The 21,203-nt window shown below is 37.1% G+C and overlaps 1 protein-coding gene across 1 annotated transcript in view; it reads right to left on the reverse strand.

Moving 5' to 3' along the window:
• Nucleotides 1-21,203, reverse strand: part of PARP4 (poly(ADP-ribose) polymerase family member 4) — a 102,429-nt gene that overhangs the window by 3,919 nt on the left and 77,307 nt on the right. The window contains exons 33-35 of the mRNA XM_021678183.1: nt 17,756-18,802; nt 15,683-15,782; nt 817-949 (exon numbers count right to left, since the gene is read on the reverse strand). Coding sequence (XP_021533858.1) covers nt 817-949; nt 15,683-15,782; nt 17,756-18,802 — 1,280 coding nt within the window. The remainder of the gene's footprint in view (nt 1-816; nt 950-15,682; nt 15,783-17,755; nt 18,803-21,203) is intronic.

Consider the following 21,203-nt stretch of genomic DNA (forward strand, 5'->3'; position numbering starts at 1 on the left):
TGCCTCAAGGCCTCTTGTGGTGCCAGAGGTCAGCCCAAGGACTAGGAGCCAGGGCCCCAGAACAGGCTCTCTCTACATTGTCATATTATGGCATCAAACTTCAAGTGGGCACAGAATTCTAAATTTGAACTCGGTCTTCAAGAACTTGTATTTGTCAAGGCAGGACTTTAAAATGTGTTTTATTTAACAGTTTGTTAGTTTGATTTATAACATTTATTTATTTATTTAAAGATTTTATTTATTTATTTGACAGAGAGAGACACAGCGAGAGAGGGAACACAAGCAGGGGGAGTGGGAGAGGGAGAAGCAGGCTTCCCGCCAAGCAGGGAGCCCGCGATGCGGGGCTCGATCCCAGGACCCTGGGATCATGACCTGAGCCAAAGGCAGACTGAGCCACCCAGGCACCCCTGATTTATAACTTTTAAATACTTAGACATACAGTATGTGGGTTTCCATCTATATTCTTGTGCCAGGCCCTGCAATTTATTGGGAACAGGCCTGGTCCCAACAGTCATATTGTGGATTTTCCAAAAGCACACAGAATCAATAGGCCATAGTGAAAAGAATACTAAATCAGGAGCCACAGATCTGAGGTCCAGTGTAAGCTACACTGAAAACATTCTGAGCCCTGGTTTTTCATGGAAACCAAGAGGCAAAATATTGCATCTGCCCTGCCTATGACAGAAGAGTGCAGGCAAGATATTCCCTGGGAATAAATTCTCTTTGTTCTTACAATTCCATGTAGCTTCTTGCAAAATTCAGTTAAGAAATGGTCAGAAATATAAGCCAGTTGCTTAATACTATAATTAAAACCACCTGGAAATGGAAGCATCATCCAATTTCATCAGTGATCTGAAGACTATTCCCTTTTGTTCCAACTTGGTGCGAAGAAACTGTAGCACCAGAAATGTGGCGATCAGGTCCAGGAGACGCTCTCTTCCTTTTTTACCTAAAAGAGGAAAACTCTTTTATATATGTTGGAAACTCTGCATCTCAAACTATGCCCATTTATAAAAGTTCTAGTAAAGAATTATAATACTATTAAACCATAATACATTAGCAGATCATAAAACTCTATAATTCTCTTCAAGATCCTTAACTAGCCTGTTATTTAAATAAAAAATGAGGATGAATGGAACAGGTGCCATAACACCCTGATGGTTGTTAGGGAACAATTACATCCATAACTCCTCTGCCATCTTTAATAAACAGAGATGCATGAAGTTGGTGAAAGAAATTCAGTTTCTAGGCTCCTGCTACAAATAGCTTAGAGGAGTAAACCTAAATATACAACAGATAAACAATTGATACAGCTGGGTAGGTCAACGTAGCAAATTATTTCTAGTGATTTGTATCACTGAAATAAATTTCTAGGCCCAAGATAGAGCTGCTACTGCCCAGGGTGCCATGTCAGCAAACCAAAACCTATATAACTTTTATGTCCCTATAAACACTGCACTTGATCAGAAACACAATATATCCAGTCAGCCAATCCCCCAACACCAAGCCAACTTTGGGGCTATACTCACTTCCCTGTTCCTTGATCTTTCTAAATACCGTCAGATATGCAACCCCAACCAATCAGCATAAACTAAGTACTTCTTCCTGGTTTCCTGCTTGCCTCTTTCTATAAGAGCTTACAGCCCTGTCCCCTTACTTTGCAGTTCTCTGGACTCTTGAGGGTAGAGACTGCCAGCTTCAGGAAGTGTAAAATAAACATTTTTTAAGATCAACTAAATTGTCCTCTTATTACTTTAATAGTACCTATAGGTAAACAGTGTTATACACCTAAACCAAGGTATTTTACTATATTATAAAATACCAAAATTGAAAATGAATGTTTATATATACTGAGCCAGAAATTAACAACCCATTTTAATTTTCTTGAATCCAAGTCATGTGTTCGAAACCACTTCACATAAAAAATTCTTTTGGTATTATGCTCAGAAATGGAATTGCTGAGTCATATGGTAATTCTATTTTTAATTTTTTGATGAACCACTCTATTGTTTTCCATAGCAGCTACCATTTTACATTGCCACCAACAGAGAACAGGGTTCCGTTTTCTCCACATTCTCACCAATACTTGTTATTTTCCGTTGTTTTTTTTTAAGAGTAGTCATCCTAATGGGTGTGAGGTGGTATCCAACTACCCATTTTAAGAAACAGAATATAATCATTACCTTGAAAGTGTCTGTGAGCTGTGTCCCAATTTATTCTCTTCTGCTCCCTTTTAGAAACTACCACCATGCTGACGTTTGTGTTTATCACTCAGTTCTACCACAAGGTTTGTACCTTGTTTATATATCGGGTTTTTTTTTTTAAGATTTTATTTATTTTTTGACAGAGAGAGAGACAGCGAGAGAAGGAACACAAGCAGGGGGAGTGGGAGAGGGAGAAGCAGGCTTCCTGCTGAGCAGGGAGCCCAATGCAGGGCTCCATCCCAGGACCCTGGGATCATGACCTGAGCCCTGAAGGCAGATGCCTAACGACTGAGCCTCCCAGGCGCCCCTATATATTGTTTATATGTGTCTTTATCCTAGTTTGTAGTATGTCTTTTTCACATTTTATATTTTATTTATTTTTAATAAAGAGGCATTGCTGATGTTAATGTAGTCTGTTAATCTTTTCCTTTATGACTTGTGCCTTTTTGCATTGAGAAATTCCTCTCTGAATGATAAATCAAATACTTCAAAATGTTAACATCTGGGGAATTTAGATGAAGGGTATATGAGAATTCTTTGTACCATATTTGCAACTTTTCTGCAAGGTTAAAATTATTTCAAAATAAATTAAGAAAAAAAAAAAAACCTTTCCTGTCCTAAAATCATAAAGATTTTTTCCAAGGTTTTCTTCCAAAAGTTTTATTGTTTGTCTTTCATACTTAAGTCTTCAATCTATTTGGAATTTTTTAGTATGGTATGAGGTAAAGAGTCAAACTGCACTTTTTGCCTTATTGTCTGGTTGTCCCATCACCACTGATTGAAAAGTCCATCTTTGGGGCACCTGGGTGGCTCAGTTGATTAAGCGACTGCCTTTGGCTCAGGTCATGATCCTGGAGTCCCGGGATCGAGTCCCACATCGGGCTCCCTGCTCAGCAGGGAGTCTGCTTCTCCCTCTGACCCTCCCCCTCTCATGCTCTCTCTCTCTCCTTCTCTCTCTCAAATAAATAAATAAAATCTTTAAAAAAAAAAAAAAGAAAAAAAAAGAAAAGTCCATCTTTTCACCATTTTTTTTTTAAAATTATAACCACTCTACTGGGTATGAAGTAGTACATAACTATGGTTTTTATTTTCATTTCCCTGATGACTAATGAGCCTGAGCATCTTTTCATGTCCATATTAGCCATTTGTATATCTTCTTCGGAGAAATATTTATTCAAATCCTTTGACTATTTTTTAATTGTTTTATTTGTCTTTTTATTACTGAATTATAAGGGTTCTTTATATATTCTGGATACCAGTCCCTTATCAGATATATGATTTGTAAATATTTTCTCCCACTCCTTGTGTTGTCTTTTCATTTTTCAATTGCACACAAAATTTTAAAAATTTTGTATTGAGACATAATTGACAAATAACATACAATTTTAAATTTGATCAAATTTAGTTTGTCTATTTTTCTTTTGTGCTTTTGGTGTCAAGAGACCATTGCCTAATGAAAGGTCATGAAGATTTACTTCTGTTTTCTTCTAAGAGCTACATTTGTTTTGGTTTTGTTTTTTGTTTTGTTTGTTGTTGTTGTTTTTTGAGCCACTCAGGCACCCATGGGTCTTATTTATTTAAACCACAGAAGAGTCAGATCTGGCCTGTGCCATCCTTTGTAAATGAAACTGTGGTGGACACTGATTCCCCCAGGAATGACTAAAATACATGGTTTGGAAGGTCCCTGCCAGTTTTTCCTGGCAAGTTTCTTCTTCTATATATGATTTTATCTAAGGTTAATGATTCTTTTTTAAAAATTTTTTTTTATTAACATATAATGTATTATTTGTTTCAGGGGTACAGGTCTGTGATTCATCAGTCTTACACAACACACAGCGGTCCCCACAACACATACTCTCCCCAATGTCCATCACCCAGCCACCCCATCCCTCCCAACCCCTCCACTCCAGCAACCCTCAGTTTGTTTCCTGAGAGTCTCTTATGGTTTGTCTCCCTCTCTGGTTTCATCTTGTTTCATTTTTCCCTCCCTTCCCCTATGATCCTCTGTCTTGTTTCTCAAATTCCTCATATCAGTGAGATTATATGATACTTGTCTTTCTCTGATTGACTTATTTCGCTTAGCATACCCTATAGTTCCATCCATGTCATTGCAAATGGCAAGAGTTCATTTTTTGATGGCTGTATAATATTCCTGTGTGTGTGTGTGTGTGTGTGTGTGTGTGTATACCACATCTTCTTTATCCATTCATCTGTTGATGGACATCTAGGCTCTTTCCATAGTTTGGCTATTGTGGACATTGCTGCTATAAACATTGGGGTGCAGGTGCCCCTTCAGATCACTACCTTTGTATCTTTGGGGTTAATACCCCGTAGTGCAATTGCTGGGTCGTAGGGTAAGAGCTGCACAGTTTTAACTCTTATACTTGTAAAGAAGAGATCTAATTTCACACTTTTACATATAGATATCCAGTTGTCCCAGCACCAGTTGTTTGTTGAAAAGACAGTTCTTTCCCCATTGAATTGTCTTGACATCCTTGTCAAACAACAACTGACCATAAATGTAGAGGCTTATTTTTGGACTATCAGTTCTATTCCATTGATTCTATTCCATCTGTCTTTATGCCATTACCACATTATCTTGATTACTGAAGCTTTTCGTAAGTTTTGAAATCAAGAAGTGTTAATACTCCTATTTTTTTTTCAAGATTGTTTTGGTCATTCCAGGTCTTTACTTTTTCATATGAATTTTAGGATCAGCTTGTCAATTTCTGCAAGAAAGTAATCTGAGATTTTGATAGGGAGTGGATTGAATCTGTAGATCATTTGGGGGAGTACTGTCATCTTAACAATATCAAGGCTTCCAATCCATGAACATGTGATGTTTTTCCATTTATTTAGATCTTTTAAAACTTTTTTCATTAATGTCTTACTGTTTTCAGTGTATAAGGCTTGCATATCTTTTGCTCAATTTATTCCTAAGTATTTTATTCTTTTTGATGTTACTTGTCATATCTGTTATTAAATTATGCTAATAAAATAAGCTGAAAGGTAGTCTCATATTTTTCCTAAGCTCTGCAATATTTTGTATTAGGTTGGAATTATCTGTTCTTTGAATATTTGGTAGAAGATGGGGGTAAAACCATCTCAACCTAGTGTCGTTTTCTTTGTCAGGAGGTTTTAAACTAATTTCTTTAATCACTACAGAATGATTCAGGCTTTCTATTTTTTCTTTAGGTGGGTGTGGCAAATTAATTTTTTTCTAAAAATTCATCTAAGTTTTAAGACTTATTGGCATAAGGCTGTTCATAAGTTCTTCTTGTTATGTTTTAAATCTCTTAACCACCTTTCGTTAAGTCCTCCCTTTTATTCTGAGTATTGTTTATAATGCCTTCTTTCTATCTCTCTTTTCTTGTTCATTCATGCAAGAACTTTATGATTTTTATTAATCTTTTAAAAAACCCAACTTCTTTTGGATTTTTTTTTTTTTTTGCTTTTCTTGTGTGCGTGCGTGTGTGTGTGTGTGAGGTTCTGTACAAATTTTAGGATTGTTTGTTCTATTTCTGTGAAGAATGCCATTAGAATTTTGATAAGGATTGCACTGAATCTGTAGGTTGCTTTGGGTAGTATGAACATTTAAGCAATATTCCAATCCAAGAGCATGGAATATCTTTCTATTTATTTGTGTCATTTTTTTTCCATCAGTATCTTATAGTTTTTATGTATAGGTCTTTTACCTCCTTGGTTATATTTATTCCTAGGTATTTTATTCTTTCTGATACAATTATAAATGGGATTATTTTCTTAAAATCTTTTTCTGATAGCTCACTATCAGCTCACTATTTGTATCCTGCAATTTTCCTGAATTTGTTTATTAATTCTAACAGTTTTTTGGTAGAGTCTTTAGGGTTTTCTATATGTATTACCATGTCATTTGCAAATAGCAACAGTTGCACTTCTTCCTTTCTGATTTGATGCCTTTTATTTCTTTTTCTTGCCTAGGACCCCTTTCTGACTAGGACCTCCAATACTATGTTGAATAAAAATGGGGATAGTGGGCATCCTTGTCTTGCTTCTGCTCTTAGAGGAAAAGCTTTCTGGTTTTCACTATTGAATATTATGTTAGCTGTGGGCTTGTCAGGTATGGCCTTTATTATGCTGAGGTACATTCCCTCCATACCCACTTTGTTGAGAGGTTTTTTTTTTTAACATAAATGATAAAAATGAATTGCCAAATGCTTTTTTCTGCATCCACGGAAATGATCATATGATTTTTTAGCCTTCATTTTGTTAATGTGGTATATTGATTAATTTGCAGATGTTGAACCATCCTTGCATCCCTGGAATAAATCCCACTTGAACATGAAACTTTTAATGCATTGTTGAATTTGAGTTTCTAATATTTTGTTGAGGATTTTTGCATCTGTAATCATCAGGATATTGGCCTGTAATTTTCTTTTCTTGTAGTGTCTTTGTCTGGTTTTGGTATCAGACGAATGGTAGCCTCATAAAATGAGTTTGGAAGTGTTCCTTCCTCTTCTACATTTTGGAAGAATTTGAAGGATTGGTACTAATTCTTTAAATGTTTGGTAAAATTCACAGTGAAGCCATCTGGTCCTGAACTTTTGTTTGTTGGGAGGTTTTGGTTACTGATTCAATCTCCTTACTGTTAATGAGTCTATTCAAATTTTATATTTCTTCATGATTCAGTCTTGGTAGGTTGCATGTTTCTAGGAATTTATCCATTTCTTCTAGCTTGTCTAATATATTTGCATATAAGTATTCATAGGAGTCTCTTATGACCCTTTAGATTTCTGTGGTATCAACAGCAATGTCTCTTTCACGTCTGATTTTATTTGAGCCTATCTTATCTTGGTGAATCTAGCTAAAGGTTTGTCTATTTTGTTTATCTTTTAAAAAATAGCTCTTGGGGGTACCTGGGTGGCTCAGTCGTTAAGCGTCTGCCTTCCGCTCAGGTCATGATCCCGGGGTCCTGGGATTGAGCCCCACATCGGGCTCGCTGCTCCGCGGGAAGCCTGCTTTTCCCTCTCCCACTCCCCCTGCTTGTGCTCCTGCTCTCGCTATCTCTCTCTCTGTCAAATAAATAAATAAAATATTAAAAAAAAATAGCTCTTGTTTCATTGATCATTTTTTTTTTAAAGATTGTATTTATTTATTTGACACAGAGAGATAGTGAGAGAGGGAACACAAGCAGGGGGAGTGGGAGAGGGAGAAGCAGGCTTCCCGTGGAGCAGGGAGCCCGATGTGGGGCTCGATCCCAGGACCCTGGGATCATGACCTGAGCAGAAGGCAGACGCTTAATGACTGAGCCACCCAGGTGCCCCTCATTGATCATTTCTATTGTCTTTTTGGTCTCTATTTCATTTATTTCCACTCTGAAATTTGTTATTTTCTTCCTTCTACTAACTTTGGGTTTAGTTTTTCTTTTCCTAGTTCCTTGCAGTTTAGTTAGGTTGTTTATTTGAGATCTTCTGTTTATTGCTATAAACTTCCCTCTAAGAGTTGCTTCTGCCACATCCCATGTTTTGGTATATTGTATTTCCATTTTCATTTAGCTCAAATATTAATTTCTCTTTTGATTTCTTCTTTTACCCATGGGTTATTCAGTAACATGTTGTTTAACCTCCACATATTTGTAAATTTTCCAGTGTTCTTGTATCCTCTAGCAGTATTATAGTTCTACATTTAGGTCTATGTTCCATCTCAAATTAATTTTTTTTAAAGATTTTATTTTTTTTTAAGATTTTATTTATTTGACAGACAGAGACACAGAGATAGAGAGGGAACACAAGCAGGGGGGAGTAGAAGAGGGAGAAGCAGGCTTCCCACCGAGTAGGGAGCCTGATGTGGGGTTTGATCCCAGGACCCTGGGATCATGACCTGAGCCCTGAAGGCAGATGCTTAATGACTGAGCCACCCAGGTGCCCCTAAAGATTTTATTTATTAATTTGACAGATAGAGAGAGAGAGAACAAGCAGGGGGAGCAGCAGGCAGAGGGAGAAGGAGAAGCAGGCTCCTCGCTGAGCAGGGAGCCCTATGAGGGGCTCAATCCCAGGACCTTGGGATCATGACCTGAGCTGAAGGCAGATGCTTAACCGACTGAGCCACCCAGGTGCCCCTCAAACTAATTTTTGAGTATGGCATGAAGTAAGGGTTGAGGTTCTTTTTCCATTTGAAAATCCAATTTTTCTAATACCAGTTTTGAAAAATCTTTCCTTTCCCATTAATTTCACTGGTGTCTTTGAAGAAAATCAATGGACTAAATATGCAGGTCTCTATCTGGACTTTCTATTGTGTTCCATTAGTCTACTTATCTATTTTTATGTCAATACCATACTGGCTTATGCTTTTTTTTTTTTTTTAAGATTTTATTTATTTATTTGACACAGAAAGACAGCTAGAGAGGGAACACAAGCAGGGGGAGTGGGAGAGGGAGAAGCAGGCTCCCCGCTGAGCAGGGAGCCCGATGCGGGGCTCAATCCCAGGACCCCGGGATCATGACCTGAGCCGAAGGCAGATGCCCAATGACTGAGCCACCCAGGCGCCCCTGGCTTATACTCTTAAATTTGTGCACTCCCACTGTCTTCTTCTACCACAAGATTATCTTGATTATTCTAAGGTTTTTTGCATTTTCATATAAATTTTAAAATCAGCTTGTCAGTTTGTATAAAAATGTACCCTGGGATTGCAGTGAATCTTTTTCTGGGCTCTTTCTTCTGTTCCATTGATCTATTTGTCTATACTGTCATCAATACCACACTGTCTTGATTACTACAGCTTTATAGTAAGTCTTTAAGTTGCATAGCATCAGTCCTTCAACTTTCTTCTTCAATATTGTTTTGGCTAGTCTAGGTCTTTTGCCTCTCCATATAAACTTTAGAATCAATTTGTCCATATCCATAAAATAACTTGCTGGGATTTTGACTGGTATTCCATTGAACTGTAGATCAATCTTGACAATACTGAGTTTTCCTATCTATGAACATGGAAAATCAATGCATTTATTTAGCTCTTCTTTGATCAGATTTGTCATTTTCTTCATATGGCTCTCATACATATTTTATTACATTTATATCTATGTGTTTCATTTTTGAGGGTGCTAATATAAATGATACCGTGTTTTTAATTTTAAATTCCATTTGTTGGAATATGGGAAAGCAATTGGCTTTTGTATATTAACCTGTATCCTGCAACCTTGGTATAATTGTTAACTAGTTTCAATAATTTTTTTTTACATTATTTGCAAATCTAATTAAAACCTTTTTGAAGTTTTTATTTTAATTTCAGTTACATTTCAAGGGTTTTATGTTGATTCTTTTGAATTTTCAACATAGATAATGATATCATCTCTAAACAAAGAAAATTTTAATTTCTTCCTTCCTTGTCTATATATCTTTTACTTCCTTTTCTTGCCTTATTGCATTAGCAAGGACTTCTAGTACAATATTAAAAAGGAGTGAAGAGAGGGGCAATCTTTGCCTTGTACCTGATCTTCATGGAAAAGCTTCTAGTTTCTCACCATTAAGTATAATATTAGCTACAGTTTTTTTTTTTTATAGTCTTTACTCTGTTGAAGAGATTCTCTATTCATTGTTTACTGAGAGTTTTTAGCATCAATGAGTGTTCGATCTTCTCAAATGCTTTTTCTGAATCTATTGATATGATCATGTGATTTTTCATTATTAGTTTGTTGATGTAATGGATCACATTAATTGATTTCTTAATGTTGAATCAGACTTGTATACCTGGATAAATCCCACTTGGTCGTGATGTATTGTTCTTTTTATACTTTTTTGGATCCAACTTGCTAATATTTTGTTGAGGATTTTTGCACCTATGTTACTGAGAGATATTGCTTTGTAGTTTTCTTCTCTTGTAATGTCTTTGTCTAGTTTTGGTATTAGGGTAATGCTGCTCTTATAGAATGAGTTAGGAATTATTCCCACTGCTTCTCTACTCTGAAAGACATTATAGAGACTTGGTATAATTTCTTCCTTAAATGTTTGGTAGAATTCACCAGTGAACTCTTCTGGGACTGGTGCTTTATGTTTTGGAAGGTTATTAATTATTGATTCAATTTCTTTAATAGATACAGGTCTATTCATATTTTCCATTTCTTCTTGTGTGAGTTTTGGCAGATACTGTCTTTTGAGGAATCAGTCCATTTTATCTAGATTATCAATTTGTGGGCATGGTTGTTCACAACATTGAATCTATAGATCAATTGGGAAGAAGTGACATCTTCACATTTTTAGTTTTCTAATCGCATTACCTTAAAATTTTTCTCCATTTATCTTAATCTTTTAAAAATTCTCTCAATTGGGGCACCTGGGTGGCTGGCTCAGTCAGTTAAGCCTGCCTTCAGCTCAGGTCATGATCCCAAGGTCCTGGGATCAAGCCCCACATTGGGCTCCTTGCTCAGCAGAGAGCCTGCTTTTCCTCCCTCTGCCCCTTTCTCTGCCGCTCCCTCTGCCACTGCCCCTGCTTTGTGCTCTCTCACTCTCACTCTCTCTCAAATAAATATAATCTTTAAAAAAAAAGAATTCCCTCAATAATGTTTTGTAGTTTTCATTTTAGAAATCTTTCATATCTTTAAAAAAAATTATTTTTAGGCATTTGATGTTTTTAATACCACTATAAATGGTATTTTAAAATTGTATTTTCCAAGTATTTGTGGGTAGTACATGAAATTAAAATTGATTTTTGTAGTTTGACCTTATGTCCTTTGACCTTGTCTCAGCTTTTGTTTGTCTGACTTTTGTTAATTTCCTTCATTTTTTTTTTCAGGTTTTTTGTTAGTTAATCTGAATACATACATATATAGATAGATAGATACATTTTAGTTACTTGTTCTTAGTGTTTTTTTTTTTTAAACTGAAGTATACTGGACATACAGTGTTATATTAGTTACAGGTGCACAACATAGTGATTTAATAATTCTATACATTATACTACGCTCACAATCATACAGATGTAATTACCATCTGTCATCATGGTTATTACAATATTATGACTAATATTCCCTATGCTATACTTTTCATCCCCATTATTATTTCTTTATAACTGGAAATTTGTACCTCTTAATACTCTTCACCTATTTGCCCATCCCTTCCAGCCCTGTTCCCTCTGGCAACTGCCAGTTTGTTCTCTGTATTTATGATTATGGAAAAAAGTCTCCTTTATTTTTATTTTTTATTTATGTTTTTTAAAGATTCTATTTATTTGCCAGAGAGAGAGAGAGAGAGCACAAGTGCACAGCAGGGGGAGCAGCAGGCAGAGGGAGAAGAAAGCAGAAGGAGACACAGGCTCCCTGCTGAGCAAGGAGCCCCACTGATCTCAGGACTCTGGGATCACAATCCCAGCCCAAGGCAGACGCTTAACTGACTGAGCCACCCAAGCATCCATCTCCTTTATTTTTAAAGAATCTTTTCTGCTAGATATAGAGTTCGTAGTTTATAGGGCTTTTTTCTTTCAGCACTTTAAAGATATTATTTGATTACCTTTTAGCTTCCATTCTTTTTTTTTTTAAGATTTTATTTATTTATTTATTTATTTATTTGAGAGAGAGAGCACAAGCAGTTGGAGCAGCAGGCAGAGGGAGAGGGAGAAGCAGGCTCCTCATTGAGCAGAGATGGACATGGGGCTCGATCCCAGGACCCTGAGATCATGACCTAAGCTGAAGGCAGCCGCTTAACCAACTGAACCACCTGGGTGCCTCTAGCTTCCATTATTTCTGATGTGAAATAATTTAAAATTCTTATAGATGTTGGGGCGCCTGGGTGGCTCAGTCAGTTGAGTGTCCAACTCTTGACCTGGACTTGAGTCTTGAGCTCAGGGTTATGAGTTCAAGCCCTGTGTTGGGCTCCACTGTGGAGCCTACTTTAAAAAAAAATCTGGGGTGCCTGGGTGGCTCAGTTGGTTAAGTGACTGCCTTCGGCTCAGGTCATGATCCCAGGGTCCTGGGATTGAGTCCCGCATCCAGCTCCTTGCTCTGCAGGGAGCCTGCTTCTCCCTCTCCCTCTGCCTGCTATTTCACCTGCTTGTACTCTCTCTCTCTCTGTCAAATAAATAAAATCGTTTAAAAAAAAGGATTAAAAATTAAAAAAAATTTTAAAAAATCTGTCCTGTGGCGCCTGGGTGGCTCAGTCGTTAAGCATCTGCCTTTGGCTCAGGTCATGATCCCAGAGACCTGGGATCAAGCCCCGCATCCGGCTCCCAGCTCCGCGGGAGGCCTGCTTCTCCTTCTCCCACTCCCCTTGCTTGTGTTCCCTCTCTCTCTGTGTCTCTCTCTGTCAAATAAAAAGAAAAAAAAATTCTTATAGATGTTCTCCTGACTCTAATGTGTCCTTGTTTTCTGTCTGCTTTAAGATTTATCTGTGGTTGGGGAAATTGGAGGGAGCGATGAACCATGAGAGACTATGGACTCTGAGAAACAAACAGGGTTTCAGAGGGGACGGGGGTGGAGGGATGCGTTATCCCGGTGATGTGTATTAAGGAGGGCACGTACTGCATGGAGCACTGGGTGTTATACAAAAACAATGGATCGTGGATCATGACATCAAAAGCTAATGATGGGGGCGCCTGGGTGGCTCAGTTGGTTAAGCATCTGCCTTCCGCTCAGGTCATGATCCCAGGGTCCTGGGATCGAGCCCCGCATCGGGCTCCCTGCTCACCGGCAAGGTTTCTCCCTCTCCCACCCCCTGCTTGTGTTCTGTCTCTCTCTGTCAAATAAATAAAATCTTTAAAACAAAACTAATGATGTCTGGTGACTAACATAACATAAAAAAAAAAAGATTTATCTGTGGTTTTCAGCAGTTTGATTCTCGTCTACTTAAATGTGGTTCTATTTGTATTTATCCTGCCTGAAGCTCTGTTGAATTTCTCAGAACTTTAAGTTGGATGTCTTTCAATAATTTTAGAAAAAATTCAGTTATTATTTATTCAAACATTTTTCTATCTACTCTCTTTCCTTCTGGGATCCCAATTACACAAATGTAAAACCTTTTGATATCATTCCACATGTCCTGGATTCTCTTCTTTTTTCATTCTATTTTTTTTTCTATGCTTCAGTTTGGGTAATTTTTATTACTACTTTATATTATTGTAATTTAAGTTACATGATCTTTTTTTGTTTTGTTTTGTACATTCTGCTACTAAGCCCATCCAATGACCCTTTCATTGAAGATATTGTATTTTCCAGTTCTAGGATTTTCATTTGATACTTATAGTTTCCATCTATTTGCTGAGATCCTCCCATTTGTTCACCCATTCTGTTCTTCTTTTCTCATAAATCCTTTACTGTATTTATAATAGCAGTTTTAAATCCTTGTCTGCTAATTCCAACATCAGGGGCATCTGTAGGTCAGCATCTGTAGTCCATTTTCCCCTAAATTATAAGTCATACTTTCCTGCTTCTTTGTATGTTATTAAATTTTCATTCTAGATTGTACTGTGAAAATTGTGGAGACTCTGGATTATGCTATCTTATTCTAAAGAGTGTTGAGTTTTGTTCTGGTGTATCCTTTGAAAGCTTTGTTTTAGGTTTTGTTAGGGTGGGCCTATTTTGTATTTCCCCTTCATCCTGTGGTAGTCTTTGATCATGATTTATGGTCCTTTTGACACTTTTTGGGTTTTAGTGGAAAACTTGAGATGTTTATAAATTCTAACTTGCTATAATTCAAATGCCAAATTCTGTCTCCCCAACACTTGGCAGCAGCCGAAATCTCTGCTCTACTCTTTCTTTCTAGTTGTTGCTTTTTTTCTGGATTCCTTGAAGTCACACCCTGTGTATGTATGGGTTAAGGGAGAACCAATGATCTGAGGGAATTTGTATGCAGATTTCAGAGCTCCCTGCTCCATGGCTCACTTCTTTCTAGGTTTTTCACCCTTAATTTCCAGCTTCTCTAGCAGCCTTGAACTCTGACCCCTATGTCAATATCCCATTAAGACTTTCTGTTTCAGTTCTAATCTCTCAAGTGCCTCATGAACTGAGAAGTACCTTTGGGTGAACAGCTGGATAAATGTGGAACTCACCTCATTTTCTTCTTTTTTTTCAGGGATTTTGTACCCTTTGGTTTCTGCTTGTTTTTTTTATTGCATTACAGGCCTTAAAAGAGTGGTTTTAAAATATTTTGTCTGGGGGCGCCTGGGTGGCTCAGTTGGTTAAGCGACTGCCTTTGGCTCAGGTCATGATCCTGGAGTCCCGGGATCGAGTCCCACATTGGGCTCCCTGCTCAGCAGGGAGTCTGCTTCTCCCTCTGACCCTCTGCCCTCTCATGTGCTCTCTCTCATTCTCTCTCAAATAAATAAATAAAATCTTTAAAAAAAAATAAAATAAAATATTTTGTCTGGGGTTAAAAAATGTTTTTGGTAGGAGAGTTAGTCTGATACAATCTCTTTTATCATTCCAGGAACTAGAATTCTCCTCATGCAGATATTTATCAGTTCTTTTTAGTGTAGTGCAAGTCAAACAAAGATCTGCTAACCCTCGGATAAGCCTGGAGTATGAAAACCCTGACATTTTTTTAGGAGATGGCAGGGTAGTTAGACATTGCTGTTCAATGAATACTGACTAGTTGTTTAATAAAATGTTTATTTTATTAAAAAAAATCTCTTAACCTAGGACTAGCATTTGACCTTTAAACTACTTGCTCATCCATCCCCTTCATTATCATGACAAGAAACAGGTCCAAAGAGGTTGAACTTGCTCTGGTAAAGACTGACTAGATGCTCATAAAAGCTGTTTTCTCTTCCTCAACACAAAGTTAAAGTACATTTCCCAGGCTTCTTTTTTTTTTTTTTTTTTTATAGATTTTATTTATTTATTTGAGAGAGAGAGAATGAGAGACAGAGAGCATGAGAGGGAAGAGGGCAGAGGGAGAAGCAGACCCCCCGCTGAGCAGGGAGCCCCATGCGGGGCTCGATCCCGGGACTCCAGAATCATGACCTGAGCCGAAGGCAGTTGCTTAACCAGCTGAGCCACCCAGGCGCCCCTCCCAGGCTTCTTGTATCTGGATGGAGTTCTGTTACTAGATCCTGCCACATTTTCTCTTTTCTCCTCCTATCTACCAGGTAGGTGATGCCAGAGCAATTTTCTTCTTTTCTTTTTACCAGAGTAATTTTAAAGACACTTTTGATAATGGTAGAGCCACAATATGGAAGGAGCCTGGGTCTCTACATGACAACCTGGAGTGGAATTTTCTGCTGACCACTATTTTACTGTGATATGGGCAAGAAAATAATCTTTATGTTAAGCTACTGAAATTTTGGATTTTTAAAATAGAAGTTATTGCTAATTATGCTAATTAATTTGCACAGGCAATACCCTAATTATTGGTAAAGATATGACTATAAATTAGTCCTCTGTTTCCTTGATGGTTAACAAATAAAATTCCACTCATATGTAACTTACATAATTATCATATTAGTACACTAGTTTACAACAAAATTTACAACAATTAAGAGCATGCCATTTTATTAATAGAAAAATGGTGACTTACCCAGAGATCGAATGCCTTTTTGTTCAAGAAAGCTGTTTAAAATATTTATATTAAGGTTTAATATAAATCCCAGTTCTGGCGTAAGTTTCCAGAAGCCATCCTATAAAATAAAACAAATTTAAGCCACATTATTGAAATTTATTCACATACATAAGAACTTAATATAATAAATGTTTCTAATTATTTCAATTCCGATAAATACATCATCAAGCACACTGTATTGAAATTAAATTTTATTATCAAAAATTTTTATTATTTTTATTATTCTTAAAATGGAAGTTCTTCATATACTAGTGACTCAATATTTTTGAGAATCTCAAAAATACTATGGATGTTATGTATCAGGTGGCACTTATAAAAAGTATGGAAAGAGGCTCATGTGTAAGGATTTTTAAAAATGGTGTTATGCATTTTTTTCTTCTAGTAATGCTTTGAACTGATGTTTCTCAAACTTTTAAGTAGCATGATTCCTTTTGAGCAACATTAAAAATGTGCCTTTATGATGTCTGAAATATGAAAATGACATTTTTTTTACTAAATATAAAATTGTTATGGTGAATATGCTTTTTAAAACTACCTTATTTATTCTCACTGTCCCCTGCCCACTTCAGCTAACTTTTAAGGCTGATGTTTTTTACATATTATGAGGTAGTTGTAAGCCTGAACATGGGGATCTTGAACTTGAAGTAGATCGACTCCAGGTCTCAGGGGAAATAATACAGGGAACAGGAAGGAGGGTGAAATCATAGGCAGATGCACAGACTCTACAGCAATAATTTGAAAAATAACAGCAGTGATATATGCTAACTAGTGTTGAACTAGTTCTAGGTGCCGGGTTTTTTTTAAAAAATCTTTTTAGCCACTTCTTGTGGAGAGGCTATTACTATACCTTTTGCAGATGAGAACCACTTTTCAGATGAATACTGAGGCACAGAAAAGTTAAAGCAACTTGTTCAAAGTCACACAGCTAACAAGCAGCGGAGGCACAATTTAAGCCCCAACAGTCTGGCTCCAGGGCCCATAGATAGCAGTATCTGCTATACTGCTTCCAACACTGCTTTCATGTACATTCTTTCAGGTAAAAAAAAAAAAAAGCTGGGCAGCTGTTATTATCTCGTTTAAACCTCAAAACCACTCTAGGAGGCAGACACTATTATTATCCCCAGTATATGGGTGAAGAAACTAAGACTGAGAAAGGTTATCTGACTGGTCTTAAATCACAAAGAAGTAGGACTGAGGCTCAAATTTAGTCTCACACTAAATCAAGTTGCTTTTCCACTTCACTAAACTACTTTACATCAAAACACAAAATTACATGTGTGAGACTGGGTCTTAGTACCAGTGCAGGAACTATATTTATTGAATGTTTATTAGCTTCACAAATGGAATGATAATCTTTAACACAGTCTTACATGTTGAGTATTATTCCCAAGACCATATGTGAAAACAATCAGAATATACTTACAACACTTGTTCTTTATTTCACAATGGGAAGTTTACATGATTGCAATTCATCTATCTGTTCTAGAAGCTAGGAAATCAAGGTGTTACCCCATGACCTATTCAGGGATGCTAATTTTCAACTGAGGAATATTAACATTCACTTGCATGATATTCTGGACTAAAAATTAAAAATAGATAAATACCATCATCAAGCACACTGTATTGTTCAATGACTTTTTTCAAGCAAGATTTTCTCAGTGAAGGAAGCAGCGTGTTGATTTACATTCTTCCACCAGTCACTTACCTCAGTAATGCCCTGGTAAACATTTCAATGACCAGCTACTTTGAATAGCTCTGTGCTGAACTCTAAAGCTAATTAACCATAGACTTGGGGCGCCTGGGTGGCTTAGTCGTTAAGCGTCTGCCTTCGGCTCGGGTCGTGATCCCGGGATCCTGGAATCGAGCCCTGCTAGGGCTCCCTGCTCGGCGAGAAGCCTGCTTCTCCCTCTCCCACTCTCCCTGCTTGTGTTCCCTCTCTTGCTATGTCTCTCTCTCTGTGTCAGATAAATAAAATCTTTAAAAAACCAAAAAACAAAAAACCATAGACTTAAGGATAAATAAAACTAATACCTCAGTTTGTAGCCTGAAGAGTTCAGTCCGAGGCACAAAATTCATCCAGCTCTGTTCATCTTTTTGTGCCTGAAAGCTTGCAGTAAAGTCACTTCCTGTTATATCAGATTTTGCCACTTTTTTTCTTTTAAAAAAAGGACTTGCCAGAAATTTTGGTGTTTCATTATTTTCTGTTTCAGAAAAACTTCCATTACTTGAGGCAGATAATGAAATTCCAGCAGAAAGGTCTGTACGGAAAGAACCCTCCAATTCAGTGTTAGCAAACAGATCTATTGGTGGCTTGTAACTGGCTCTGGAATGAACTGGAGAATTTTGAAAATAAAGAGAACAAGAAAGGGAATGAACGTCAAACCCTCTGGATGGACCAGCAGAACTAACTCTACGAGGAGGCAGAAGAATATTCGGCTGCAGGGGAGAGTCCAACTCAGGGAAAATGCTAGCAGAATTGTCAGTCTTATGGCCTTGATAAGTTTCAGGTAGATTAACCTCTCTGGAGTTAAATGAGGTACTTGCAAGAGCAGAAAAAGCAAAGGAACCAAGACAGGGGGGAGGCAGTCTGAAAGGGGTACATGACACAGGGGTAACGTCACCCAAATAGTCAGCTTGAAGGTCTTGGTCATTCTTAGATGGATCAAACTGTTTGAGACTCCTAGCAACCTTCTTAGAACATAAGCGGGGAGGATGATGGAAACCAGAACCGTCAAAGGGCTCATCTTCCAAACGGGCTGAACCACGGGCAGCAGAAATGCTGCAACAACCAACCAGTTTCAGGAAAGGGGCATCTCTACATAGTGGTCGTTTAAATGAATCCATCTGACTTAAACCCAATGGCTTTTCCACATCTCCACATTCAAAGTTGAGTGTTAAAGGTTTTTCTGATAGTTGGGAACTATCTTCAAAATCTTCAGAATCTTGGGGGTATAGCTCAGTGGTAGAGCATTTGACTGCAAAATCTTCAGAATCTTCCAGCTGAGATGATCTAAACTTTCTGTTAGTCAAATGTGGTTGTTGCAGTTCTTCATTCCATTCAAAGAATGTTGAAAGAGGCTGTTCAAGAGGAAAAATATAATGTAAGGGAAAACACAAAATAAAACAAACAACCAAACACACTTCCTAGAGTTGACTTCTGGGTAGACAAGCAATTGCTTATCCTAGAGCATTGAAAGAGGAGAGATTGAAGATAATTTAAATACAATGCCCTTGTTATATAGCTACAAATCTGAGATTTGGAGAGAATAGCAGTAATAAATACATCAAAGATCTTAGTTTCTCTTTGTTCTTAGCATGTTGAAACTTTGAATACCCCTCATTTTATACAAGAGGAAACTCAGGACCATCAAAGTGTCTTGTCCAAGATTTTATAATTAGCAGTATCATAGTGTGTAAATTAGCCCTAAAATAAGCTGATAATTTGAAATAAATTATTCTAGTCTTTTATTCTGCTTTACAGCAATATTAAGGAAATGAGATGACTGACAAAAAATTTCAAAAGCTTTAAAGTAACTGCATGAATATATCTTTACACCAGACTTTGAACAATATGTAAAACAAAAGGGAATTAAGGATGCTATGTTACTACTATTATTTGAATGTAAAGTCTTTCTTAAAAAGTTGTAAGTAAATAAAATTCAGTTTTATATGAATTACAAGTCTTTGAGATATTTTGGAAATAATTAGCCTGGCAGCACCTGGCTGGCTCAGTGGATAGAGTATGCGACTCTTGATCTCAGAGTTGTAAATCTGAGTCCCACGTTGGGAGTACAGATGACTTAAAAATAAAATCTTAAAAAAAAATAATTAGCCTATAATTTTACCAATGTAAATCAGCTATTTTATTTTCTTTTATTATTATTTTTTTAAAATCAGCTGTTGGTTTTTTTTTAAAAGATTTTATTTATTTATTTGACAGAGACAGCTGGGAACACAAGCAGGGGGAGTAGGAGAGGGAGAAGCAGGCTTCCCGCGGAGCAGGGAGCCCGATGCAGGGCTCGATCCCAGGACCCTGGGATGATGACCTGAGCCAAAGGCAGATGCTTAACGATTGAGTCACCCAGGCGCCCCTTAAATCAGCTATTTAAAAAAAAAAGAGTAGTTCCTTCCCAACTCAGTCATTTCCAGTATACATTTAAATAATTATACTGCAGAACATATGACAAGACACCTATTTGAAAATAATACTTAAAAACAATGTTTCTCTGGTTAAATTTCTTTTCATTAGATAAACAAACTGAAAAAAAAAGCAATAGTGATAGACTAGACCTATTAGATATTAAAGCATTTTATAAAATTACAATAATTAGACACACCAATGGAACAGAAGGGATGGTCCAGCAATAGATCCTAAAACACATGGGAATTTAGTAGATGATAAAGATGACATTTTAAGTAAATGGGAGGAAAAAGAATTATCCAATAAACGGTGTTGGGGAAAGTGGGTAGCTATCTGGAAAGGAATAAAGTTAGTTACATACTTCCCATCTTATACCAGGATAGATTCCAAATGGATGAAAAATTAAATGTAAACAAGAAACCATGAACAATTTTAAAAATAAGTAAGAGGAAATTTTTAGGAAGCATAGTCTCTGAATAGGAAAGGTATTTCTAAGCATGATAACAAAACAAAACAATATAAAACAAAAACAAGAAACCCAAAGATCAAAAAATTTGACTGCATTAAGAAATCTGCATGACAAAAAGATGATGAACCATAAAAGTGTCCTGTCCAAGATTTTATAATTAGCAGTATCATAGTGTGTAAATTAGCCCTAAAATAAGCTGATACAAAAATACAAATGGCAAACTGGGACACAAATCTGTGCAACTCAAATTACAAACGGCTAATTTCCCTAATATCTATTTTTCCTGAAATAAATAAGAAAATGACTAGGGGCGCCTGGGAGACTCAGTTGGTTAAGCGTCTGCCTTCGTCTCAGGTCATGATCCCAGGGTCCTGGGATCGAGCCCCACATCGGGCTCCCTGCTCTGTGGGGAAGCCTGCTTCTCCCTCTCCCTCTGCCTGCCACTTGCTCTCCCTGCTTGTGCTCTCTCTCTCTCTCTAATAAATGAAATCTTTAAAAAAAAATGACTAACATCACAATAACAAAGGTAAAAAAACATTAATAGATAACACATAGAGAAGAAGATATCTAGAGCTCTTAAGAATATGAAAACATGCGGGGCGCCTGAGTGGCTCAGTTGGTTAAGCGACTGCCTTCAGCTCAGGTCATGATCCTGGAGTCCCTGGATCGAGTCCCACATCGGGCTTCCTGCTCGGCGAGGAGCCTGCTTCTCCTTCTAACCCTCCCCCCTCTCATGTACTCTCTCTCTCTCTCATTCTCGCTCTCTCAAATAAATAAATAAATAAATCTTAAAAAAAAATATGAAAACATGCTCATCTTCATTCACAAAGGAATGAAAATTAAAATATCACTAACACATTTCTCACCTG

Source organism: Neomonachus schauinslandi, chromosome 3 (assembly GCF_002201575.2).
Source record: "Neomonachus schauinslandi chromosome 3, ASM220157v2, whole genome shotgun sequence".
In the NCBI taxonomy this organism is placed as follows: Eukaryota; Metazoa; Chordata; class Mammalia; order Carnivora; family Phocidae; genus Neomonachus; species Neomonachus schauinslandi.